At 45.7% G+C, this 24,285-nt stretch overlaps 1 protein-coding gene across 1 annotated transcript in view; it reads left to right on the top strand.

The window, feature by feature from the left end:
- Positions 1 to 24,285, top strand: part of NID1 (nidogen 1) — an 89,956-nt gene that overhangs the window by 31,303 nt on the left and 34,368 nt on the right. Inside the window, exons 6-12 of the mRNA XM_055234454.2 lie at positions 1,024 to 1,275; positions 3,863 to 4,063; positions 7,464 to 7,709; positions 10,101 to 10,244; positions 17,003 to 17,128; positions 20,715 to 20,864; positions 22,244 to 22,366. Coding sequence (XP_055090429.1) covers positions 1,024 to 1,275; positions 3,863 to 4,063; positions 7,464 to 7,709; positions 10,101 to 10,244; positions 17,003 to 17,128; positions 20,715 to 20,864; positions 22,244 to 22,366 — 1,242 coding nt within the window. The remainder of the gene's footprint in view (positions 1 to 1,023; positions 1,276 to 3,862; positions 4,064 to 7,463; positions 7,710 to 10,100; positions 10,245 to 17,002; positions 17,129 to 20,714; positions 20,865 to 22,243; positions 22,367 to 24,285) is intronic.

The raw sequence follows: 24,285 nt of genomic DNA, 5'->3' as shown, positions 1-24,285 counted from the left end.
ATGGTATCCCAGATCAATTTATTGTCAAGGTATTAAGGAGGCTTTTAAATTTGTCATAGTAGGTCTCAATTCCATTGTTCCCAATTGTCTAAAGGGAACAATCAGCACCAAACATGCCAAGCTGGTTCTGGTTCAGAGGGCATGCCTGTGTAGCCTGGGCGGTGACTGTACTTGTCTGTGTGGCTTGTGTTGGCTGAGGCTCCAAGACTCAGACTGTCAGTGCTAACGCTGGGTGGTGGGACTGTATATGAGCCCGTGGTGTTTACTAAAGTGTGTTATAGATCACGCAGGCAAATGTCTATTCTCCCAGGGCCATTCAGGTTAGCCTTGCTGTCCCAGTGAAATGAGCAATTCCACACTCCTTTTACTCTCTCTCTCTCTTTTTTTTTTTTTTTTTTTTTGAGATGGAGTCTCGCTCTGTCACCCAGGCTGGAGTACGGTGGCACGATCTCAGCTCACTGCAACCTTAGCCTCCCGGGTTCAAGCGATTCTCCCACTTCAGCCTCCTGAGTAGCTGAGACTACACCCACCATCATGCCCAGCTAATTTTTGTCTTTTTAGTAGAGACAGGGTTTCCCCATATTGGCCAGGCTGGTCTTGGACTCCTGACCTCAGGTGATCTGCCTGCCTCGGCCTCCCAAAGTGCTGGGATTACAGGCATGAGCCATCATGCCCAGCCTCCTTTTACTTTCAGATGTGATCAATTCTATGGTCCCCTTAGTTCTAGATCACCCTGAAATTCTATTTTTTACTCCTGCAGTTCCTCAGTGGCTGTCTGCGGAGCCACCTTTTGTGCTGTCGCAGGAAGAGAGGCAGGGGCACTGGGATTTGGAAGGCTCGCAGCATACAGTTGTGGGTAGTCTCAGGAAGAACAACTACTTTTGCTTATCCAAAGCCACTTATCCCAGTGCTGTTTCTTTTCTTTGCTTTCTTCACCAGTAGGTACAGGTCCTACATATTACTCGTGTTTGAAAGGCTGGCTTAGAAGTGATCTCTGTATTCTTTCTTTGTTTTCTTGCTCAGGTTCCCCCCAGCGAGTCAATGGCAAGGTGAAAGGAAGAATCTTTGTGGGGAGCAGCCAGACCCCCATTGTCTTTGAGAACACTGACCTCCACTCTTACGTAGTAATGAATCACGGGCGCTCCTACACAGCCATCAGCACCATTCCCGAGACCGTTGGATATTCTCTGCTTCCGCTGGCCCCAGTTGGAGGCATCATTGGATGGATGTTTGCAGTGGAGCAGGACGGATTCAAGAATGGGTTCAGCATCACCGGTAATTTATATCCGACATTAAAATTAATGGGTCACACAGTAGTGCCTAGGGGGAGGCCTGGGGATGGATGGAAGGAGAACTCTGAGTCTGCAGACAACTTAGAAGCATGTTGTTGCTCCTTTTTGTCTGTAGACAGGGCATCCTGTAGCTCTGTCTTGGAAATAAGATGATGAGGTAAAATGAACATGTAATATTATCATTAATGTATAGCAACTGAGACTGCCTAGAATTGGGTTTTGATTGAGGAGCAATTTCATGGTGGAGATTTAGGTGTTTCTGGCAGAACAAGTGGTATCAGCTCGTCGAACCTCACAACTTCACAGTTTGCCTCATTCTATCAAGCCTGCCTCTGAATTCCAAAGCAACCTGAAACTGATCTTTGATATTTCCTCAGGATTTGCTCAGAGAGAAGGAACCTGCCATTTCTAGCTAGTTAATTAAGCTGCATAAACATAATCCTCAGAAGTCTTAGGAAGCCTAGATATCCTTGGAGTTTTTTAGAGACTGTGCCCTATTGAGGAAGGTTCAGTCTTTATTGGACGCGTGGGCAGATGGCTTGAGGGATGTCTCCTTTGTGTTGTGGTGACCTTCCCCTTGCTCTGCCAAGACCAGCCCAAGCTTTGCGTGCTGGAGACCCATTCTCGGGAACAGCTGGGTTGGAGGAGTCTGTGTCCTTCATCGCTGGTCACTTCCAGGACCTGGAGCTTGTTGTGCTGGGGCACAGGTACTTAGCCACTGCCTCCGACAACCAAGACCTGCCTTCTCTCCCACTGCCTGAGCCAACCTCCAGGCTTTATTAGAGGAAACACTGCTGAAAGCAAGGTCTCCATCCAGGCTGCACGCTGTTAACCCCTCCAAAAGTCATGGCATATAAATACATAAAGTGTGGCCATCTTAAGAAAGGAGAGGCTATGTGTTAGAAAAGGAGCGAGGCCGGGCGCGGTGGCTCACGCCTGTAATCCCAGCACTTTGGGAGGCCGAGGCGCGTGGATCACAAGGTCAGGAGATTGAGATCATCCTGGCTAACACAGTGAAATCCCGTCTCTATGAAAAATACAAAAATTAGCCAGGCGTGGTGGCGGGCACCTGCAGTCCCAGCTACTCGGGAGGCTGAGGCAGGAGAATGGCGTGAACCCAGGAGGCGGAGGTTGCAGTGAGCCGAGATCGTGCCACTGCACTCCAGCCTGGGCGACAGAGTGAGACTCCATCTCAAAAAAAAAAAAAAAAAAAAAAAAAAGATTGAACTGCTCAAAAGATTTGCTACTTTTTGGCCTAATGTTTATTCTCCCTAGTCCACAGGCATATATATTCTGAGTGTTATAACCATATTGATGCTCTCATGCAAACCAGATGCCCTTTTCTTTGCAAATATCGTTGAGCTGCAGTCAAACTCAGACCCTACTCCTTCCCTGCACAGCTTTTCACACTGTTTTTTTTTATGAGTTAATTTATATTGGTGCTATTTTGTAATATACATGGACTTCAGCTGGGATGAGGGAGAGGAAGTCTTTGCAAACTCCCAACAGCAGCAAATCTCTTTACTACAATGATCCTTCTGAATTTCTCCTGGTCCTGTGTTATCAGTGAGATACTTGCCTGGGACTGGTTTAACTATAAAGCTGAGGTTGTCAAACTTTTTTGGCAAAGGGCCAGATAGTAAATATTTTAAGCTATGCCTAATTATTTTAGGCCATATGGCCTCTGTTGCAACAGCTCAACTCTGCCATTGTAGAGTGAAAAGCAACCACAGACAATATATAAATGAATGAGCGTGGCTGTGTTCCAATACAACTTTTTGACTAGGCACTGAAATTTAAATTGTATATAATTTTCACATACCATGAAATACTGTTCTTTTGATTTTTTTTTTAACCATTAAAAAATGTAAAGACCTTTCTGAGCTCAAGGGTTATAGAAAAATAGGCAGCTGGCAAGATTTAGCCCTGAGGCCATAGTTTGTCAACCCCTGCTGTCACGGGGCAGGTCACTGTGGAAAAGGGAGAAGTACTTTTCTTGCCTGTCTGGGTCTGCCGCCTTGCACAGACCAAGAGGAGTTCTGAAGCCGTCATGGTAGCAGGTGATCCTAGGGTGGTTTCTGGTACTGGGAATGGTCTGCCATGAGCAACTCACCCATCCAACTGGGACGTAGCTATTTTCAATATTCATCACCGTAACTGTCATTATGGAGCACTTGACAATTTGTAGAACATAGATTGCATCCTTTTTTTAATCATCAGGAAATGGAGGTTCACAGGAGTTAAATAGGTTACTCAAGTTCACCCAGTCAGAGCCTAGCACAGCTGGGAGTGAAACCCCTGTCCTCCGCTATTTCCAGCACAACCCTTGAGCCAACCCAACAGATGCTGGGCTGTGGCTAGGAAGCCTCTTCTCTCCCTTGTGTGTGGCTCATTTGGGCCACAGGGATGTCTGAGCTCTGTCTTCAGTGTCACCAGCTCTATGTTCTACCAGCCAAACCAAAGCACCCGCAGGAGGGTTCGCACCAACCCCGCTCCACACTGTAAGCCTGGGGTGGGCAGAAGGGAGCGCTCCCCAGTCAGCAAAGTAACAGTCTCATCTTGTTTTTCAGGGGGTGAGTTCACTCGCCAGGCTGAGGTGACCTTCGTGGGGCACCCGGGCAATCTGGTCATTAAGCAGCGGTTCAGCGGCATCGATGAGCATGGGCACCTGACCATCGACACGGAGCTGGAGGGCCGCGTGCCGCAGATTCCGTTCGGCTCCTCCGTGCACATTGAGCCCTACACGGAGCTGTACCACTACTCCACCTCAGGTGAGCCCCAGCCGTGTCCCAGGGCCAGCCCCGTACCGGCCACTAGCCTCGTGCTCTTGACCCACCACGGCAGCCATGAACTGGGGCTGTCTCTGGGATCTGGAGAGGGGAATACACCGGGCCTTACAGTCACCTTCCTCTCAGTTATAGATATAGGACGCACTACTCCTTGTAGAGAATTTTGTGCAAAAAAGACAATATGCATGAGTTAGAGTTGTAAAACCTGGACATAATTATTATGACATTTAAGTGTATTTCCTTTCAGCTTTTTCTCCAGCATCTATCTATTTACATGTATGTGAAATATCCCAATATATAATTTCATGATAAACTAATATAATTTTATTATACATCTATTTGTACTTTTTTTTTTTTTTTTGAGACAGGGTTTCACTCCTGTTGCCCAGGCTGGAGTGCAGTGGTGCGATCTCAGCTCACTACAACCTCTGCCTCCTGGGCTCGAGCAATCCTCCTGCCTCAGCTTCCCTAGTAGCTGAGACTACAGGCACATGCCACCACACCTGGCTAATTTTTGTAGTTTTAGTAGAGATAGGCTTTCACTATGTTGGCCAGGCTGATCTGGAACTCCTGACCTCAAGTGATCCGCCTGGCTCAGCCTCCGTAAGTGCTGGGATTACAGGTGTGAGCCACTGCGCCCGGCCACATCTATATGTACTATTAAAAACTACATTTATTCCCCATTTGGTGCCTGGTTTTAAATAATTTCAAACTTAACGTGAAAACTGAAAATAGCCCAAAAAATGTTCACATACTATTTATCTAGCTTCACCAATTGTTAACATTTTGCCACATTCACTTTACCATTCTCTCTCTCTCTCTGACTCTCCATATATATATATATGTATACTGACCATTTGAGAATAAGTTGTATATATCATGATAGATCATTCTTTAAACACTTCATTTGTTTTTCCTAAGAACAAGGACATTCTTTTACAAGGCCACAGTACAGTTATCAAAATTGAGAAATTTAACGTGGATACACAGTGATATGTATAGTTTTTGTTGTTGTTGTTTGTTTTGAGACAAACTCTCACTCTGTTGCCCAAGCTGGAGGGCAGTGGCGCGGTCTCAGCTCACCGCAGCCTCAACCTCCTGGGCTCAAGTGAGCCTCCCACCTCAGCGTCCTGAGTAGCTGTGACTACAGGCACACTACCATGCCTGGCTAATTTTTAAGTTTTTGTACAGATGGGGTTTTGCCATGTTACCCAGGCTTATAGTTTTTATTTAAATAAAATTGCAATCATACCACATTGTTATATCTTCACCTTTACAGTTAATGTCAAATCATGAATGTTTAGTAGTCTCATTAAGCAGTCTTTCAAAACACTTCTTAAGGATCTGTATGATTCTACTGGATGGCTATTAATTCAAACCATTCTACTTTCTAAAGCTTGGGTTGCTTCCGTTTTCCCCTCTTATTATGAGTTGAAATGATTGTCTTAATCATAAATCTTGGCCAAATTTCTGATTCTTTTCTAAGACTCAATTCCTAGAAATAGAAATGCTGAGTCAAACAATAGGAATTTTTTATTTTTTTAATTTAATTTTATTTTATTTTTGAGACGGTGTCTTGCTCATGTAGAGACCCACTGAATAATATTCATGAACGTGAACTCATATGTGGGTCATTAAACCCCAGGTTAAGAACCCCTTTGGGTTTTTTTTTGTTTGTTTTTTGGTTGTTGTTGTTTTGAGATGGGGTCTTGCTCTGTCACCCAGGCTGTGATGCAGCGGTGTGATCTCAGCTCACTGCAACCTCTGCTTCCCAGGTTCAAGTGATTCTTCTGCCTCCACCTCTGAAATAGCTGGGATTATAGGCGCCCACCACCAGGCATGGCTAACTTTTATATTTTTAGTAGAGACAGGGTTTCTCCATGTTGCCCAGGCTGGTCTCGAACTCCTGACCTCCAATGATCCTCCCGCCTCGGCCTCCCAAAGTGCTGTGATTACAGGCATGAGCCATCGTGCCTGGCCACCTTTTTAAAGGCTCTCATTAAATTGCTGTTCAGAAAGGTTGAAGCAATTACTGGAGTTTTGTGGCTTGGTTGAGTTCTCCTGGGGAGCTGGGAGACAGTGAAGAAGAGGAGGAATGAGCAACAGGACCACAGTTGCAGCCAGCTTGAGGCTGAATGGCCTTTCTGGCATGTGGGAGCTGGACAGGAGGCAGCTTACACTGATCTTTTATTTATCCTCTGGCTTTTATGCTTCTATTATGGAGCAAACTGCAGCAGAGCACAAAGATATAAAGAGTCTTTTATGCTTTTTTTTTTAAAAAAACAGGAAGTTGAGGGTTTTGTCCTATGGGCCATAGCAGGCCCTCTTCTGAGTGGGGAGGACTGTCCCTCCTCTCCTCTGTTCAGGCTTGCTCACGGTGCTTTAGTAATTTTTCCAAACCTGGCTACTGAAACTCATTTGATATCTCATTTGTTTGGTATTGCAGAACAGCTTGGTCTAGACCGGTATGTAGAAATCACCATTTATTGGCCAGATGTAGTGCCTCACGCCTGTAATCCCAGCACTTCGGGAGGCCGAGGCAGGCAGGTCACTTGAGGTCAGGAGTTCAAGACCAGCCTGGCCAACATGGTGAAACCCCGGCTCTACTTAAAATTCAAAAAAATGAGCTGAGCGTGATAGCACATTCCTGTAGTCCCAGCTACTCGGGAGGTTGAGGTGGGAGAATTGCTTGAACCCAGGGGACAGAGGTTGCAGTGAGCCATGATCGTGCCATTGCACTCCAGCCTGGGTGACAAGGTGAGACCCTGTGTCAAAAAAAAAAAAAAAAAAGAAAAAGAAATCACCATTTACTGAATCGTAATTGAGATAACCTATATAAAGCAGTTAGCACGTTGTGACAGAGTAAATGCTCAGTAAATGGTAGTTTATCTTACTATTAGTCTGCTTGATTCCAGAAACTGTACGTACATTACCTGGTCTGATCCTCACCTTGACCTATTTTGTATGAGAAACTGAGACCAAAGATGTTGAGTCATCAGCCGGTGGCCACACAGCTTGTAAGTGGTACTAAGTGTGAATTCAGGGGCGTCTCTTTCCAGGTGTGTGTCCTCTGCACCTGACCTTCATCTCTAGTTCTGGGAGTCTTCAAAACTTACAGAGAACCACTTGATGAGAAAAGCAACAAATTTACATAATACGAATAATACCAATGATCATATGGGAAATCCAGGTATTTCACAGAATGAGTCTCAATACAAACAAATGGTCTTATTTAGGCTGTTCTGTCTGATCTGTCGTCTGGTAGCCTTATGGGCAGGGAATGCCACTGGTGCCTTTAAAGCCCTTGATTCAGCTTCTTGCATCCTTAACCATCTTCCCTTTGTCTCCCTGCCTTGTCCCCTCCATCCTTCCCACTCTGCAGTGATCACTTCCTCCTCCACCCGGGAGTACACAGTGATTGAGCCCGAGCGAGATGGGGCATCTCCTTCACTCATCTACACTTACCAGTGGCGCCAGACCATCACCTTCCAGGAATGCATCCATGATGACTCCCGGCCAGCCCTGCCCAGCACCCAGCAGCTCTCGGTGGACAGCGTGTTCGTCCTGTACAACCAGGAGGAGAGGATCTTGCGCTATGCTCTCAGCAACTCCATCGGGCCTGTGAGGGGTAAGGGGACACAGCTCATGCTGCGCACGGGTGCTCATGCATTTTTAAAACCCCACTCTTTGACATGGTTTTTGGTCTCTTACTCTCAGTCTATAGAAGAAAATTATGCTAAAGTATCTTCTGGCAGGAAAAAAAGAATGTCTTGTTATTTTTGATTCTTGGAAAAGCTGCCTGTCTGTTCTTCTAACCAAAGGCCTATTCACGATTCTATTTAGAGTAAAGTGCAGAATGCTAACCTGTTGAGGTGCCTTACAGAGTGGGCCCTCTTAAGGCTACTGCTGGTGTGGGCAGGGCTTTTAAAACCCTTTAATATTCAACCTTGAAAGAAATTGTAGGCCAGGTGCAGTGGCTCATGCCTGTAATCCCAGCACTTTGGGAGGCTGAGGCAGGTGGATCACTTGAGGTCAGGAGTTTGAGACCAGCCTGGTCAACCTGGTGAAACCCCGTATCTACTAAAAATACAAAAATTAGCCAGGCATGATGGCACGTGCCTGCAATCCCAGCTACTACTTGGGAGACTGAGGCAAGAGAATCGCTTGAACCCAGGAGGCAGAGGTTGCAGTCAGCTGAGATCGCGCCACTGCACTCCAGCCTGGGTGACATAGTGAGACTCTGTCTCAAAAAAAAAAAGAGAAAGAAAGAAAGAAAAGAAAGAAAGAGAGAGAGAGAGAAAGAAAGAAAGAAAGAAAGAAAGAAATTAAGAAATTGTAGGGCCAGGTGCAATGGCAAAAAGAAATTGTAGGGCCGAGCATGGTGGCTCATGCCTGTAATCCCACCACTTGTCTCAAAAAAAAAGGAAAGAAAGAAAGAAAGAAAGAAAGAAAGAAAGAAGAAAGAAAAGAAAGAAGGAAAGAAAGAAAGAAAGAAAGACAGACAAGAAGGAAAGAAAGAAAGAAAGAAAGAAAGAAAGAAAGAAAGAAAGAAAGAAAGAAAGAAAAGAAAGAAAGAAAGAGAAAGAAAGAAAGAAAGAAAGAAAGAAAGAAAGAAAGAAAGAAAGAAAGAAAGAAAGAAAGAAAGAAAGAAAGAAAGAAATTGTAGGGCCAGGCGCAATGGCAAAAAGAAATTGTAGGGCCAAGCATGGTAGCTCATGCCTGTAATCCCACCACTTTGGGAGGCCAAGGTGGGCGGATCACCTGAGGCCAGGACTTTGAGACCAGCCTGGCCAACATGGAGAAACCCTGTCTCCACTAAAAACACAAAATTTAGCCAGGCGTGGTGGTGTGTGGCTGTAATCCCAGCTACTCCGGGAGGCTGAAGCAGGAAAATCGCTTGAACCTGGGAGGCGGAGGTTGCAGTGAACCAAGATCACATCACTGCCCTCCAGCCTGGGCAACAGAGCAGGGCTGTCTCAAAAAAAAAAAGAAGGCCGAGCGCGGTGGCTCACGCTTGTAATCCCAGCACTTTGGGAGGCCGAGGCGGGCGGATCATAAGGTCAGGAGATCGAGACCACGGTGAAACCCCGTCTCTACTAAAAATACAAAAAAAATTAGCCGGGCGTGGTGGCGGGCGCCTGTAGTCCCAGCTACTCGGAGAGGCTGAGGCAGGAGAATGGCGTGAACCCGGGAGGCGGAGCTTGCAGTGAGCCGAGATTGCGCCACTGCACTCCAGCCTGGGCGACAGAGCGAGACTCCATCTGAAAAAAAAAAAGAAAAAGAAATTGTGTGGTTAGTGCCTGAGGAAATAAAATAAAATTAGGGAGGCAGCCTAAAAGAAATGCTTGCCCTGTGACTACACATCACTGGTACCGTGGTCTGGTCTGTGGGCGTTCCCAGCTGTCGGGAAGGAGCGGAGGTTTAGGGAGCTTTTGTGACATACCAGTGTCAGACTTCACGTTTGTCCATATCTTTAAGCCTCAGGGGTCCTGTGTAATTGGGGTCTTGTCTGGGCCTTAAAATCTTTCCCTTTTTTCAGTTGTCTTTGATTCTTCCTCCATATCCAAATCATTTCTCCAGCTAATTAATTTGTCCTCACTTTAACTTTATGAAGCAGAAAGAAGATAGGCGTTCTCCCTCCTATAGCAACTGTGGCTCCAGGCATCAGGAGTCAGTGCATTTTTGGTGAAGGACCACATAGTAGATATTTTAGGTTTTGCTGGCTATACAGTCTCTATCACGACATGTCAGCTCTGCTGTGGTAGCACAAATGCAGCCACAGACCATACATAAACAAATGGATGTTGCTGGTTGCTAATAAAGCTTTATTTACAAAAACAGGGAGGGGGCCATGCTGGTCCTGCCCCAGGGCAACACAGGAATGGGCTGGTGTCCCATTCCACTCTGCTCTTCTGTGATCACCTTCTTGCTCACCAGTTGTGGTTGACTTTCTGTGGAAGGAGGAAACCTGCAAGAGCTCCTGGAGACTCACTTGGTTCCAATGTCTCTGTCCTCACAGAAGGCTCCCCTGATGCTCTTCAGAATCCCTGCTACATCGGCACTCATGGGTGTGACACCAACGCGGCCTGTCGCCCTGGTCCCAGGACACAGTTCACCTGCGAGTGCTCCATTGGCTTCCGAGGAGACGGGCGGACCTGCTATGGTACAGCCTTTGATTCTGACTTGTTGGGGCTGGGAAATCAGGCAAGGAGGAGGCATCCAGGTTCTGTAAACCAGAGAACTGGGTGCAGCAAGGAAGCATGGATGAGATAAATACTGGTGGACATGCCAGGCCTGAATTATTTATGCTTCACATTCACTGCTCCCATGGGTAAACTCGGGAGTACTGGCCCATTCTTTCGTCTGATTAAGCAGCAGAGTAGGATTCCTAAGGCCACACTCCACTCCGTCTTAAGAATGCACAGGTTTAAAGGGAGGTGTAAGTCACAGCTGTTAATGATAACACCAGTAATATAACGATAGCTATAATTTACCCAGGCGCTGTTTGAACTAAGTGCTTCACAAACATCATCTCATTTAATTCTCCAACAACCTAACGAGATGGATTTAAAAAAAAAAAAATTTTTTTTTTTTAAATTGTTTGATTGCGGTAAAATATACATAACATAAAATATACCATTTTAACACTTTTTAAGTGTACGGTTCAGTGGCATTGCATGCATTCATTTTATTGTGTAACCATCACCACTGTCCATCTCCAGAACTCTCCAGCTTGCAAAACGGACTCTGTACCCATTAAACAACAGCTCCCATTTCCCCCTTCCTTCAGTCCTTGGCAATCACCATTCCACTTCCTGTCTGTATGCATTTGATTATTCTAACGATTGCATATGTGGAATCATATTGTATTTGTTCTTCTGTGATTGGCTTATTTCACATAGCACAGTGTCCTCAAGCCTCACCTATGTTGTCACATGTGTCAGAATTTTTTTTCCTTTTTAAGGTTAGATAATATTCCATTGCATGTACATATCACATTTTGTTTATCCATCCATCAGTGGACGCATGGGTTGCTTCCACCCTCTGGCTATTGCAAATAATGCTGTTATGAACGTGGGTGTGCAAATATCTATTGAAGTTCCTGCTTTCTGTTCTTTTGGGTATATATTCAAAAGTGGGATTGCTGAATCATATGATAATTCTATCTTTAATTTTTTTTTTCTTTTTGAGATGGCGTCTTGCTCTGTCACTCAGGCTGGAGTGCAGTGGCGTGATCTTGGCTCACTGCAGCCTCTGCCTCCTGGGCTCAAGTGATTCACCTACTTGTCTCTTGAGTAGCTGGGACTACAGGTGCTTACCACCATGCCAGGCTAATTTTTGTATTTTTAGTAAAGAGGGCTTTCACCATGTTGGCCAGGCTGGTCTGGAACTCCTGACCTCAAGTGATGCACCTGCCTCAGCCTCCCAAAGTGCTGGGATTACAGGCATGAGCTGCCATGCCTAGCCTTTCCATCTTTAATTTTTTGAGGAACCACCACGATGTTTTCCATAGTGGCTGCAACATTTTATGTTCCCACCTACAGTGCACAAGCATTTCAATTTCTCCATCTCCTTGAAAACACTTGTTTTCTGTGTTTTTTAAAATAGGAGGCCAGGCGTGGTGGCTCACACCTGTAATCCCAGCACTTTGGGAGGCCGAGGTGGATGGATCATGAGGTCAGGAGTTTGAGACCAGCCTGGCCAACATGGTGAAACCCCATCTCTACTAAAATGCAAAAATTAGCCGGGCGTGGTGGCAGGTGTCTGTAGTCCCAGCTACTTGGGAGGCTGAGGCAGGAGAATTGCTTGAGCCTGGGAGGCAGAGATTTCAGTGAGCCGAGATCACACCACTGCATTCCAGCCTGGGTGACAGAGTGAGACTCCGTCTCCAAAAAAAAAAATAGGGGCCATCCTAATGGCTGTGAGTTTCATTCTTCTATTTATTTATTTATTTTATTTTATTTGTATTGTTTCTGAGACAGGGTCTCACTCTGTTGCCCAGGCTGAAGTGCAGTGGCACGATGTTGGCTCACTCCAGCCTCAACCTCCTGGGCTCAGGTGATCCTCCCACCTCAGCCTCCCAAATAGCTGGGACTACAGGTGTGCCACCATGCCTGGCTAATTTTGTATTTTTTGTAGAGATGGGGTTTTTCCATGTTGCCCAGGCTGGTCTCAAACTCCTGGGCTCAAGCGATCCACTTGCCTTGGCCTCGCAACCCTCTTTTCTTGTAGACGAGAAAACTGAGGCTTATTAAAGTGAGCCATGACAAATGGTATTTGAACACAAGTCTCTGACTCAAGCATCCGTATTGCTCCATCTTCTAGTTGCAGTTATTTTATTATTTATAACTTAAGTTCAAATACTTTCATGTAGGCAGCTTGATATTTGTTTGTTACTAAATTGTAATCTACTGCCAAGGGGAAGTCAGTCCACTACTAAGGGCAAGAATGCCAAGTGTTTCAAGCAGTGCTATTTAAGTCTGCAATTAGTGAGAGGGCTCACTAATGAGCACGAGGAATGCTAGCAGTAAGCTTCCTGGTGGGATGAACAGTGTGTTCACATATAGTTGGCCAGAAAAATGAACAGCTCCCTCTACCCCTGCTTGACCGAGGTATAAGAATCTGGCAAGCCCAGCAGTCTCAGAATTTGGGAATCATGCCTGAGGTCTGGAATCCAGCAGCCGCAGCTAATGGCAGATTTGGTGTGCTGATGTAACATGAAGGTTAGAAGATCCTGCTGTCAGGGCCTTGCGGTGTTGGCTTCATAGTGAACCTTTCAGGCAAGGTGCCTGTCAGGGTGTCTGAAATACTGGAGGGCGGGAACTTGTGCGCATAGTGCAGGCTGTATGTTTGGCCAGCTTGCTGATAGCTTTGTATATGTGGTAGAATTCAGTCTGAGACTCACCTTCCTGGTAATGTATCACTAGGAAGGGGACATAGTGCCTACTCACCTACAATCATCCGTTTCCCAGTATTTCCTGCAAAGAGCCTGACAGCCTTGAATGGCTGAATTGGCTCCAGCCAGTTCAAAGCAGCATGATGCTGTGTGTGTGTGTGAACGGGAGCCCTCCCAGGCTGTGAGACGGCTGGTGTGTGGGGATGGGACTCCTTCACCGATCCACGCCTCCTCATTAAGCAGCCGTGCTTCAACTTCATAAGCCTCCTGGATAGTAATAAAGTGTGGAAGTAACCCAGTCTGCTGCTGTTGAACTGTGACCTCGTGGCTAATTCTGCTCTTGGTGCCTGAGCTTGCCACGGTGGGAGTGCTTCACTTCAGAAAGCACAACCAGCCATCCTTTATGTAATCTGCACCATCCTAGAAAATCCCCCGATATCCTCGTCCAGGAAGACAGGTGGTCACATGTAGACTTGCTTTTGTCCTGTGGTGAGTGGTTGTTCTGACTTATTACCTCCGTGGAATGCGGGTATTCCTAGTCAGGACACTTATTGTTCTGGGTCACTAGAACATGCCTTAAAGTGTTAATGCATCGAGACATGAGGCTTAAAATAGGAAATTGCATTAAGCAGATCACTTCATGTGTTATTTTGACTTGGGAAGTGCGTTAGAGGAGAATGAGGATGAGCCTTTGTGACTCAGTGTGTGCAGCGCTGATATAATGGTATATGACACCCCAAACAAGGGTGATTTTGGTGAGATGTCGCACAGTGAACCTCCACAGTAATTTGGAGAGGATTTCACAGAGCTCTGTGATTCACTCTGGTCCATGGCAGGATGGCTCCCACTGTTTCTCAGTTTAGAGCCCATAGAGATAGTTTTGGCTCATCTCTCATTGAGTAATCGCTGAGTATGTAGAAGGCATTTAGCAAATTGGTAATGAGACTCTTCTCCTCTAAGAGCCTGGCCTTTATAAAAGGGAAAAATTGGAGAAACTTAGAGTTGTTGAAAATATGTGAAAAGTAGCCACTGAAAAAAGTCGAAAAGGAGGCAGCAATGACAAGAATGATCCAGGATTTTCCTACTGAGTTAGAAAGTGGTCCTGTGAAAGGAAATCTCTTTCCAGAGAAGAGGTTGACCAGATGTTAAATAATAAGAATCATCATTTTCTAGCAGATACCATGGTATGTTATGAGAGACAGTTATTGCCAGTTTACAATTTCCACTGAAGAAAGGGTTAAGGACCTGGCTTCAATTCATAGAAAAGAAGTTTTTTTTTTTTTTCTTTTAAGACAGAATCTTGCTCTGTCACCCAGGCAGGAGTGCAATGGCACAATTTCGGCTCATTACAACCTCCGCCCCCTGGGTTCAAGCAAGTCTCTGCCTCAGCCTCTCGGGTTGCTGGGATTACAGGCACATGCCACCTGGCTAATTTTTGTATTTTTAGTAGAGATGGGGTTTCACCATGTTGGTCAGGCTGGTCTCGAACTCCTAACCTCAGGTGATCTGCCTGCCTCAGCCTCCCCGAGTGCTGGGGTTACATGCCTGAGCCACCGTGCCTGGTCCTAGAAGGGAAGATTTAAATTATACATTAGGAAGAATTTCCAAACTGCAAAGACCGTGGACTGTTAGCTCGGAAATTGCTAGGGTCTTGTCCCTTAAGAAAGGGTGTTGTCTAGTCTGGCGTGTATGTGTAAGCCGGCATGGAGGCGGAGGTTGTGCTAGGGAACCATTCCCTCCGTCATCCCAGCAGCCCTGAGGTCCTATTTGTCAATAGCTTTTCAGGTAGGGCGAGAGAGAAGAGCCTGATCACATAGAAGCTTTTTTCAAAACACAGCTTCCCCTTGCGTAAATGTTCCCAGGGAGGAACAGAGCTTGAAGAAGATCCCCTGTGATTTTGCTGTCTTCTTGATTGAAAACTGCTGCTCTGTGCTCTCGTGCTTTGGCAATGCAGTCTAAGTCACTGAGCCCTGCAATGTGTACAATGTTTCCAGACATCTGTGCTGGGAGTGTCATCTGAGAGTTGCAGCACAGAGGCAGTGGATACAGGAAGCCCCTTTTTTCTCCCATGTTGCAGCGGCAGCTGATGGATGGAGCTGTGAAGTCCAAACGTGCTGGGTGCACTCCTCCCCCACAGCCTCCCCAGCTCCAGCTTGCATAACAGCCTGCTTTGGGAGGGGCTTTGTTCCAGAACCTTCCAGCTGTGCCTGGTTCAGTCCTGAGACCTTGTGTCTTAAACACGTCACAGAACACACACATATCAGTATAATCTCTAAAAGTTGAATAGCATTTGGTTTGGGTATTTGCCTGGGTACAGGACAAACTATGGGGCTGATGTGGCAACAATGCTTGTCTTGTGCAACGTTGACCAATAGGCCAGTAGGACGTTTGTCTCACCAGCAAAGGCCTGGCTAGACTGGACATGGGAGGTGGACATAGGAGGCTTTGACTCCCACGTGTCAAAGATTCATATGAAAGCATGAGATTTATGAGGGGGAGAAGAGTTGTGTGGTCTCGGCCACTATGAGAAACGTGTCTTATTTGTTTTAGGTCTAAAACATGTCTAAATTTGTTTTAGGCTAGGGGCTGTGGCTCACGCCTGTAATCCCAGCACTTTGGGAGGCCCTCCTCATGCACATTTCAGGGTTTTAGAAATGCCAGAAGTAGCTGTCTACACTCTGAGTATGAGGTTGACGTGGGAAGGACCTTGTGTAACTGTTCATTTCAACCCATCAGTGGCCACATAACCAGGGGGAATGACAGGTTAGCTGAGTTTCTTGCCTGGGCCCACCAGCCTTACACAAGTGGTAGCCATAGCCTGGCCCCCAAAGCCTGGCGGCCATCTGAGGGGCGTGTTCCCAGAGTTAGCCGAATTCATCACCATGGCTGCGGTGTTGGATGAATCTCTAGTTAGTATAATCATAGCTGGGTGTCTGGAACATTGCTGGATGCTTCTCTGGCCTCCATCCATTTTCCGTAATCTGCAGAAGTACCCTCAAGATGAGTAGTAGTATACTTATTTACCAAAGGGGGAACTGAGGCTGAGTAGTTGGATAACTTGCCCAAGACCACACAAGTTAGTAGCTAAAGGAAGCAGGATTTGAACCTAGCTATGTCCAACTCCAAAGCCTATGTTTGTTTGCTCCACATTACCCCATGATGGTGGCTGTAGTATTGTCATATAAAAGGACATCACTCTTTTTGTTCATTTACAATCTCATGAGTGAATGACTTCCCTTTTAGTCCATTAAGTCCTACATAATATTCAAAAATTCACAATTAAGCTGTAAATTGTCCAACTTTCCTTTGTAACAGTAATGGAGAAAGTAATATTTTCAAATAATAGCATATTTAAATATACTCCCAAGTTTAGTATTTAATATTCAGAGACTGTCAGTATTCAGAGTCCAGAGATGTGTCTCTGTGTCCTTGTAACATGTATTTGGCAATCTAATGGGACAGACTCATGTTCAGGGAACCCAGGCTCAGCAATTAACTCCAGGAGAGGTGGGGGAAGCACACGTTTCCTTAAGAGAAGGGCGTGGGGATCACTCTCTCCAGTTATGCACAGACAAAAATTGTGTTTAACACTATTTTTGATACATAGAAAATTTATTTTAGGCTGGGGCAGTGGCTCACGCCTGTAATCTCAGCACTTTGGGAGGCCGAGGCGGGTGGATCACGAGGTCAGGAGTTTGAGACCAGTCTGGCCAACATGCCGAAACCTCGTCTGTACTAAAAATACAAAAATTGGCCAGGCGTGGTGGCGCACACCTGTAATCCCAGTTACTGGGGAGGCTGAGGCAGGAGAATCACTTGAACCCTGGAGGCAGAGGTTGCAGTGAACCGAGATCATGCCATTGCACCCCAGCTCTGGGTGACAGAGCAAGACTCCATCTCAGAAATAAAAAAGAATATTTTGTTCTAAAATTGATCTATTCTTAGGTGAAAATGCTATTTTATTATAGTCAGTAATGTTTGAAGAGGTTTAAAAAAAGCCTGCATTAAAAAAAATTTTGCTGCAGATATTGATGAATGTTCAGAACAACCCTCAGTGTGTGGGAGCCACGCAATCTGCAATAATCACCCAGGAACCTTCCGCTGCGAGTGTGTGGAGGGCTACCAGTTTTCAGATGAGGGAACGTGTGTGGGTAAGTTCTCCAGGTAACTTTTCAAAACATTATTCACATGGTGTGCATTAGCTCTTGTGCAAAAGGTCTGGTCCCAGGTAAAATGAGTCTGGTCAAGTTGGAAGGTGCCGGGAAGGGCAATTTATAAAGATGAATCAGACTTAGCCCCTGCCCTCCAACTATCTGGAGAGTCACAAGTATAATGAGTAAGCAACATTATTGCCTACACTAGTAATACCATCGCCTCACCTGTTGCCAGCTTTTGCATTACATTTGCCTCTTATAAACTTCTTTTAATCATTTTCATTATGGTTTTAAGAACTATAAAGCTATTAGACATGTTTCTTCGAGTAATTAGTAGCCTTGGGGTTCATATTGAGGGCCCACCTTATAGGTACTTTTGTATCACTACCTATCTTAGATTGAATTCTACCTGAGTTACACCTAAAATTCCAACTGGGGTCATTCTATTTATGGATTTTAATTTTACCAACCACGAGCAGCAGCATAATTTCTTAGCCTTATTGAAGTAAGTTGCAGCTATTAATTAGGCTAATTATGCTGTTGCTGAATGATGATTTTGGTGATGATGAGGATGGGCCAGCCACAAACAGCCAGATTGTTTAAATTCTTCCTCTTTTTCCTCCTGCTGCACTTTGACCTGGTCATTCAAGATTCTTGTTCCCAGGTCTGGAGGGTGCCACGTCAAACGGGCATCTGAACTCAACATGTCTTCCCAATTTAAAACAGATTCCTCTTGTACCATGTCAGCAAACCATCTTCTTGCCTCTTCCTCACTGTTCACTAAACCCTAGAATGTTTTCTTTTTGCTCTGTCTCAAAGCTTGGGTAAGGCAGCCAAGGTCCTGGGGTGAGGTGGTGTCTTGAGGGTGGGAGGGAACAGGCAGTTCTCATATTTTGAGTGTGACCCAAACATCTGTGAGCTCAGGGAGGCCAGTCCCCTCTGCACAGTTGAGATTTTCACTCTGCTAAAGTTACTTCTTTTTTTTTTTTTCCTCAGTAGAGAACATCAGTTTCTATGTATTTGGCCTGATTTCTTTCTTTGCTTTTTGAGGCTAAGGAGATTCAAAAGTTTAATTTTAACGGCCATACCATTTACATTACACTTCAGCTCAAGCTTGAGCAGTGGATACTTGATCCCTTGGGTGATGATGTGCACAGTAACTGAGATCCACCCTGGGACACCTGTGTGGAGCATGGTGACCTGGGTTTCCGGATCCAGTCATTCCTGATGTCCACACTCACTGAAGGGGTAGGGTAGGGTGGGGTACAAGACAGGTGCTGGGCAAATGTCTGCTTCAGACATTTACTTTTGAGGAAGACAGCCTCTCTCGGGCTCAGTTCCTCGTCTGTAAAATGAGGTGATTAAACTGGATCATTGGTTTCCTGTGACCCATGGAGCTCTTGGAGGTGCCTCAGGAGCTGTCAAGGAGGACACAGGCCAGCTGCGGGCAGGTTCTTGTCCTCTCCCCTGACCTTTAGCCTCCCTTTTTTTTTTTTTTTTTTGAGACAGAGTTTTGCTCTTGTCGCCCAGGCTGGAGTGCAATGGCATGATCTTGGCTCACTGCAACCTCTGCCTCCTGGGTTCAAGCGATTCTCCTGCCTCAGCCTCCCAAGTAGCTGGAATTACAGGCATGCACCACCACTCCCAGCTAATTTTTGTATTTTTAGTAGAGACAGGGTTTCACCATGTTGGCCAGGCTGGTCTCGAACTCCTGTCATCAGGTGATCTGCCTGCCTTGGCCTCCCAAAGTGCTGGGATTACAGGTGTAAGCCACCACGCCCGGCCTACATATTTGAGGGAGAACATCTTCACCCCTTTTAATTGGCTCCTTTGAGACTCACTGTGTAGAGAGAAGGCTCACTGTGAACCAAGTCTGCCTGCACGCATTCAAAGAAATAACTCTGGCTTGTCACTGAGTAATTGAGTGGTCATTCCATCTCTCTTGGAATTCCTTGTTGAAACAGTGTTCTAGGTCGGAAGCCTGCGCTGGGAAGGTTACCCTGCAGGTCAGAATGGGGCAAGGTGAAGAAATAAACGGGGCAAGGTGTGCTCTGCCAACTGCGAGGGGCTGGGGGCACAGGCAGGGCATGTGGGCTGGCCAGGGGGAATTCTCTTTTCATGAGGACTGGTATCCATTATCGGGGAAGGGATGTTTGTGGACTTCCATCTGTGGCATTTTCTGTAAACTCATGACTCTCTTTTCCACTGGGAACCAACTTTTGCAGTTAATTGAAATGTGCAAAACATGTTTTTGTGAAGGAAAGGTGGGCCTCAGCTTGCCCATAAGTCACCTTGATGTGAAGATGTAGACACCCCTCTGAATGGACAGAGCCCTGTGACACTGGGCTGGCATATGGAGTGTGGTGAACTTGAGGTCCTACTTCACCTCCCCTGGGCATCTTGGTGCAGGGCATGATGGCACGCATCAGCTCTTCTCTGGAGGCAAGAGCAGGGCCCAGGCTTAGGCAAAAAGCTGTAGCAGTTAACTTCCAGTATGCCAAGCACAGAGAGGCCAGTAGATGGGACTGTGATTCTCTTAAGGGTCCTGATGATAGAACTCATGGAAGGAGGGCTGAGGAGTAGGTGAGTGTCACAGAGGCTAGCTGATAATGCCCCATCTTGTGCTGTTGCCTCAAGATGGAAGGCAAAGGTTGAGGTCTACAGGGTGATTTTCAGCTGGTTCAGTTACTCTGGGGTTCCTAAGGCACCATTGCATTTTGCTTCTGATTTTCTAAAAGAACTCAGAGCCAGGACAGAGTCCCGTCCTCACAATGTCAGAACACAAATCATTCCCTCCCAGCAGGCTTTGGGTAGTTGGATTATCCCAGATGAAGGAGGACTCATGTTTCTCCTCCATGAGTCTTCCTAAGATTGATTTCAGTTTGTCCTACCTTAAGTGCAGACAGACAGAGAAAGAGAGAGAGAGAGAGAGTTGGGGGGGTGGGGGGAAGAACATAAGGCAGTTTATCTAAGGCCATGTGGTTGACCCATGGTACCTGGTATATACCAAGGCTGCCTACTCCAAAAGCTCACAGTCTTCCAACCATACCTATCTCCCTGCCTTAGAAACATTTATTTGTCCTTCCTTGGTGGCAAGTGGGTGACTGACTTGGGCATTTGTAGTGAATGTTCCACCTGTACAGGTTGGGCCAAGGCTGAAGACACCACGTGGAAGTCTCAGCTCCTTTCCTCCAAGCAGTCTCAACAGAGTTCCCATCAGAAGTGTGGCATCTGCATCCAGATGAAGGGAAAGTTGGGTCCTGGGGACCTGTGATGGGGATCTAGTTTGGAGAGTGGCCTGAGACAGACCCCCAGAGTGAAACTGGGGGTCCAGAGTCAAGCCAGGTGGAATGACAAACCGTGGTGTCAGTCAGCCAAGACCCATCAGAGGCAGAACCCAGGTGGGAGGAAATGGTGAAGGCAGTGGTACCAGCCCAGTGAGGAGTGGGGTGCGGGTGAAGCTGTGGACATGCCCAGAGGTCTAGGGTCCAGGCATGGTCCCTCTTTATAGAGCTGGGAGGGGCATGTGGCCTGCTCAGGGGACTTACTTCCTAAGACTGAGCATCAACCTTTTGTTCTGAAGCTGTCATGGACCAGCGCCCCATCAACTACTGTGAAACTGGCCTTCATAACTGCGACATACCCCAGCGGGCCCGGTGTATCTACACAGGAGGCTCCTCCTACACCTGTTCCTGTTTGCCAGGCTTTTCTGGGGATGGCCAAGCCTGCGAAGGTGTGTGGTTGCTCTGATCTTCCCCTGCGTGTAACCTGAGAAAGTTTCCTAGGTGGTACCTGTCATCTGCCAATCACCAACTCACTCCCAAATAGAAGAAAGAATTCTTCTGTCATCTCCACTGAGTAAATGCGTTGCTTTTTATATCTCTCTAGTAGTCTGAGCTATGTATTTTCTTTTGGGGGCTATTCTCATTGGTGACTGTTTTGTTCTAGGTGACTAGTTCATTCAGGTGACAATTAGACACCTGCTCTCTGCTAGGAACCGGGGATATTTTCTGTCTTTCATGAAGAGACAAACTGTCCTTTTACATGGAGGTCATGCATGGAGCTTAAAGTCTATCCTTTTATTTAATAAGATATATTAATATATAGTCATTCAACTGGCTTTTTCTAACCTTCTCCTTCAAAAAAGCAAAGTTCTCTGATTGAATAAATGATTGCGGAGTCAAAGAATAAATGACTCAATAGAATCCTTCAGACTTGAGCTTCTTGGCTGCCAGGGTGCTCTTACAGGTAATTTTAGGTAAGATAGCCCATCAATAGAGTACCCTGAGTCTCTTGGTTTGTACAATTACTTAACATTATACCATAGAGTATTTCTAAGAAGTCCCAACTAAGACAGAATTTCTGAGATACTTTCTCTTTATTACTAAACATGTGAATGTTTTCTTTTCACTGAGGGTTTTCTGTCAAGCAGTTAATAATCTGTTAGTAAACACTCAGACAGTTTTAGAGCTCTCATTTATGACAGAAGGGATAATTTTATAATACAAATAGATCCTATCTTTTCCTCTGTTGTAAGGTTGATGAAAACATTCTTTCTTTTTGTTTTTCTTTTTTTCTTTCTTTTTTTTTTTTTTTTGAGATGGCATTTTGCTCTTGTTGCCCAGGCTGGAGTGCATCAGCGTGATTTCAGCTCACTGCAACCTCCGCCTCCCGGGTTCAAGCAATTCTCCTGCCTCAGCCTCCAGAGAAGCTGGGATTACAGGCACACATCTCCATACCCAGCTAATTTTTTGTATTTTTAGTAGAAACAGGGTTTCACCATGTTGGCCAGGCTGGTCTCGAGCTCCTGACCTCAGGTGATCTGCCCACCTCTGCCTCCCAAAGTGCTGGGATTACAGGGGTCAGCCACGGTGCCTGGCCAAAAACATTTTTCATGAAAACATTGTTGCCAAAGTGAAACACATTTGTAAGTGAAACAGATAGAAATTGGGGAGTTAGCGACTTGATAGTTAATGTTTAGTGAGTTTTGAATTACCGTTCCCAGATCAGAAGCAGGTTCCCATAGATACGAGTAAGTGGCTTAAATTATTGGGTAAACTACGAATTCCAGAAGAAATCTCATTGTCCCTGGGCCTGGTGGCTGTTTTACAGATGTGGATGAATGCCAGCCAAGCCGATGTCACCCTGACGCCTTCTGCTACAACACTCCAGGCTCTTTCACGTGCCAGTGCAAACCTGGTTATCAGGGAGACGGCTTCCGTTGCATGCCCGGAGGTAAGGTGGTGGGACATCTGGAGTCGGTAGCCCATTGCCCTATCCATGAATCCAGAGCACATGGCCCTGGGAGAGAAGGTGAGGTGGGAAAGTAGGAGGCTCCATGGAGAGTTCTAAGGGTGGTTGAGGTGGGAGATCAGAGCATGGACTGCAACGTAGAGCATTCTTTGAAACAGTAGAACATCACGTGGGAACATTGCCTGTAATCCCAGTACTTTAGGAGGCTGAGGTGGATCACTTGACGTCAGGAGTTCGAGATGAGTCTGGCCAACATGGCGAAACCCCCTCTCTACTAAAAATACAAAAATTAGTCAGGCGTAGTGGCATGTGCCTGTAATCCCAGCTACTCCGGAGGCTGAGGCATGAGAATCGCTTGAACCTGGGAGGCAGAGGTTGCAGTGAGCTACAACTGAGCCACTATAGTCCATCCTGGGTGACAGAGTGGGACTGCCTCAAAAATAAAAGAAAAAAAAAGAATATATTTGACACCTTAGACTGGAGTTAACCAGTTGTGTTATTTATTTTTAATTACTGCTGCTGTTGTTGGTCAGATATATTCATGCCACTATAAATGTTTTCAATTAGAGATAAGTAAACATTTTCATCTCATCGCTTTTTAAGCAGTTAAAAACTGTTTAAATAACCATCCCCTTCACTAGCCCGTGAGCACATTGAGGACCTGTGAGCTCATTGAGGGTGGTGCAGGTATACTTTATTTTTTTGTATGTTTCCAGCACCCAGTGGAGTGTTTGGTGTATGGTGGGGCTCACAGCTATTTATAGCTGTTGAAGAAATAAATGAATGCACCAGCTCCATTCCTACAACAGCATTTGAAAATATTTGTTTATCTTCACTCTCACTAAAACCAGTTTTTAGAGTAGTTGTCTATCAAAAAAGAGAAAATATCAGATTAAGATTTAAATTTTGATGTATAGTAGCACATATTGTTAGTCTAAATTATTTTCTTCTGCTTAAAATGGGGCTTAGCAAACTACGGCCCATGGGCCAAATCTGGCTGTCTGTTTTTGTAAATAAAGTTTTATTGGAACACAGCCATGCTTATGTATAGTCTATGGCTGCTTTCATGTTACGAAGGCCGAGTTCAGTAGTTGTGATAGAGACTGTAAGCTCTGCAAAGCCTAAAAAGCATAAATAGTCTGGGTGCCATGGCTCTCACCTGTAATCCTAGCATTTTGGGAGGTCGAGGTGGACAGATAACTTGAGTCCAGGAATTTGAGAGACAAGCCTGGGCAACATAGCTAGACCCTGTTTCTACAAAAAATACAAAAATTAGCTGGGTGTGGTGTGTCACACCTGTAGTCCTAGCTCCTCGGGGGGCTGAGGTGGGAAGATTGAGCCAGGGAGATCAAGGCTGCAGTGAGCCAACATCACACTACACCCCAGCCTGGGTGACAGAGTGAGATTCTGTCCCCCCAAAAAAAAAAAAAAAAAAGTATAAATAGCCTACTACGTGGGCTCTTGACAGAAAAAGTTGCTGACTCCTGGCTTCAATAAACTCAGGCCAGGCAACCTTTTGTTCCTGAAATTATGGGAACAAATACCACTACTCATAGATTTTAATGGGCAGATTACATAGAGAAGAGTTTGTGATCATTTGAGTCAAGACGTTCCAGCTACTATTAAAAATGACTAATATTCATTATTTCCTCAGGCTTGCTTCACATCTCCAGTTTAAAGAGAAGCAGATGTTTCCAATTTTGTTTTTTTGTCTTTTTAACCTGACTTTTTGTCCCCTCTTGAAAACTCTGTTGACTAAACAGAAACAGATCCAGGCGTGTAGGCTGGAATCTAAACATGGGACAAAGTTAAAACCAGCAAGGGCTGCTTGCCAGGATTGTTTCCATATTGGATCTCGTTCCCTTAAGAAGTTTAACAGTTGGTTATATACTGGAGAGAGT

This window comes from Symphalangus syndactylus, chromosome 19 (genome assembly GCF_028878055.3).
Source record: "Symphalangus syndactylus isolate Jambi chromosome 19, NHGRI_mSymSyn1-v2.1_pri, whole genome shotgun sequence".
NCBI classification, from domain to species: domain Eukaryota; kingdom Metazoa; phylum Chordata; class Mammalia; order Primates; family Hylobatidae; genus Symphalangus; species Symphalangus syndactylus.
The sequence above is the reverse complement of the archived record's forward strand: the minus strand, read 5'-3'. Positions and strand labels throughout refer to the sequence as shown.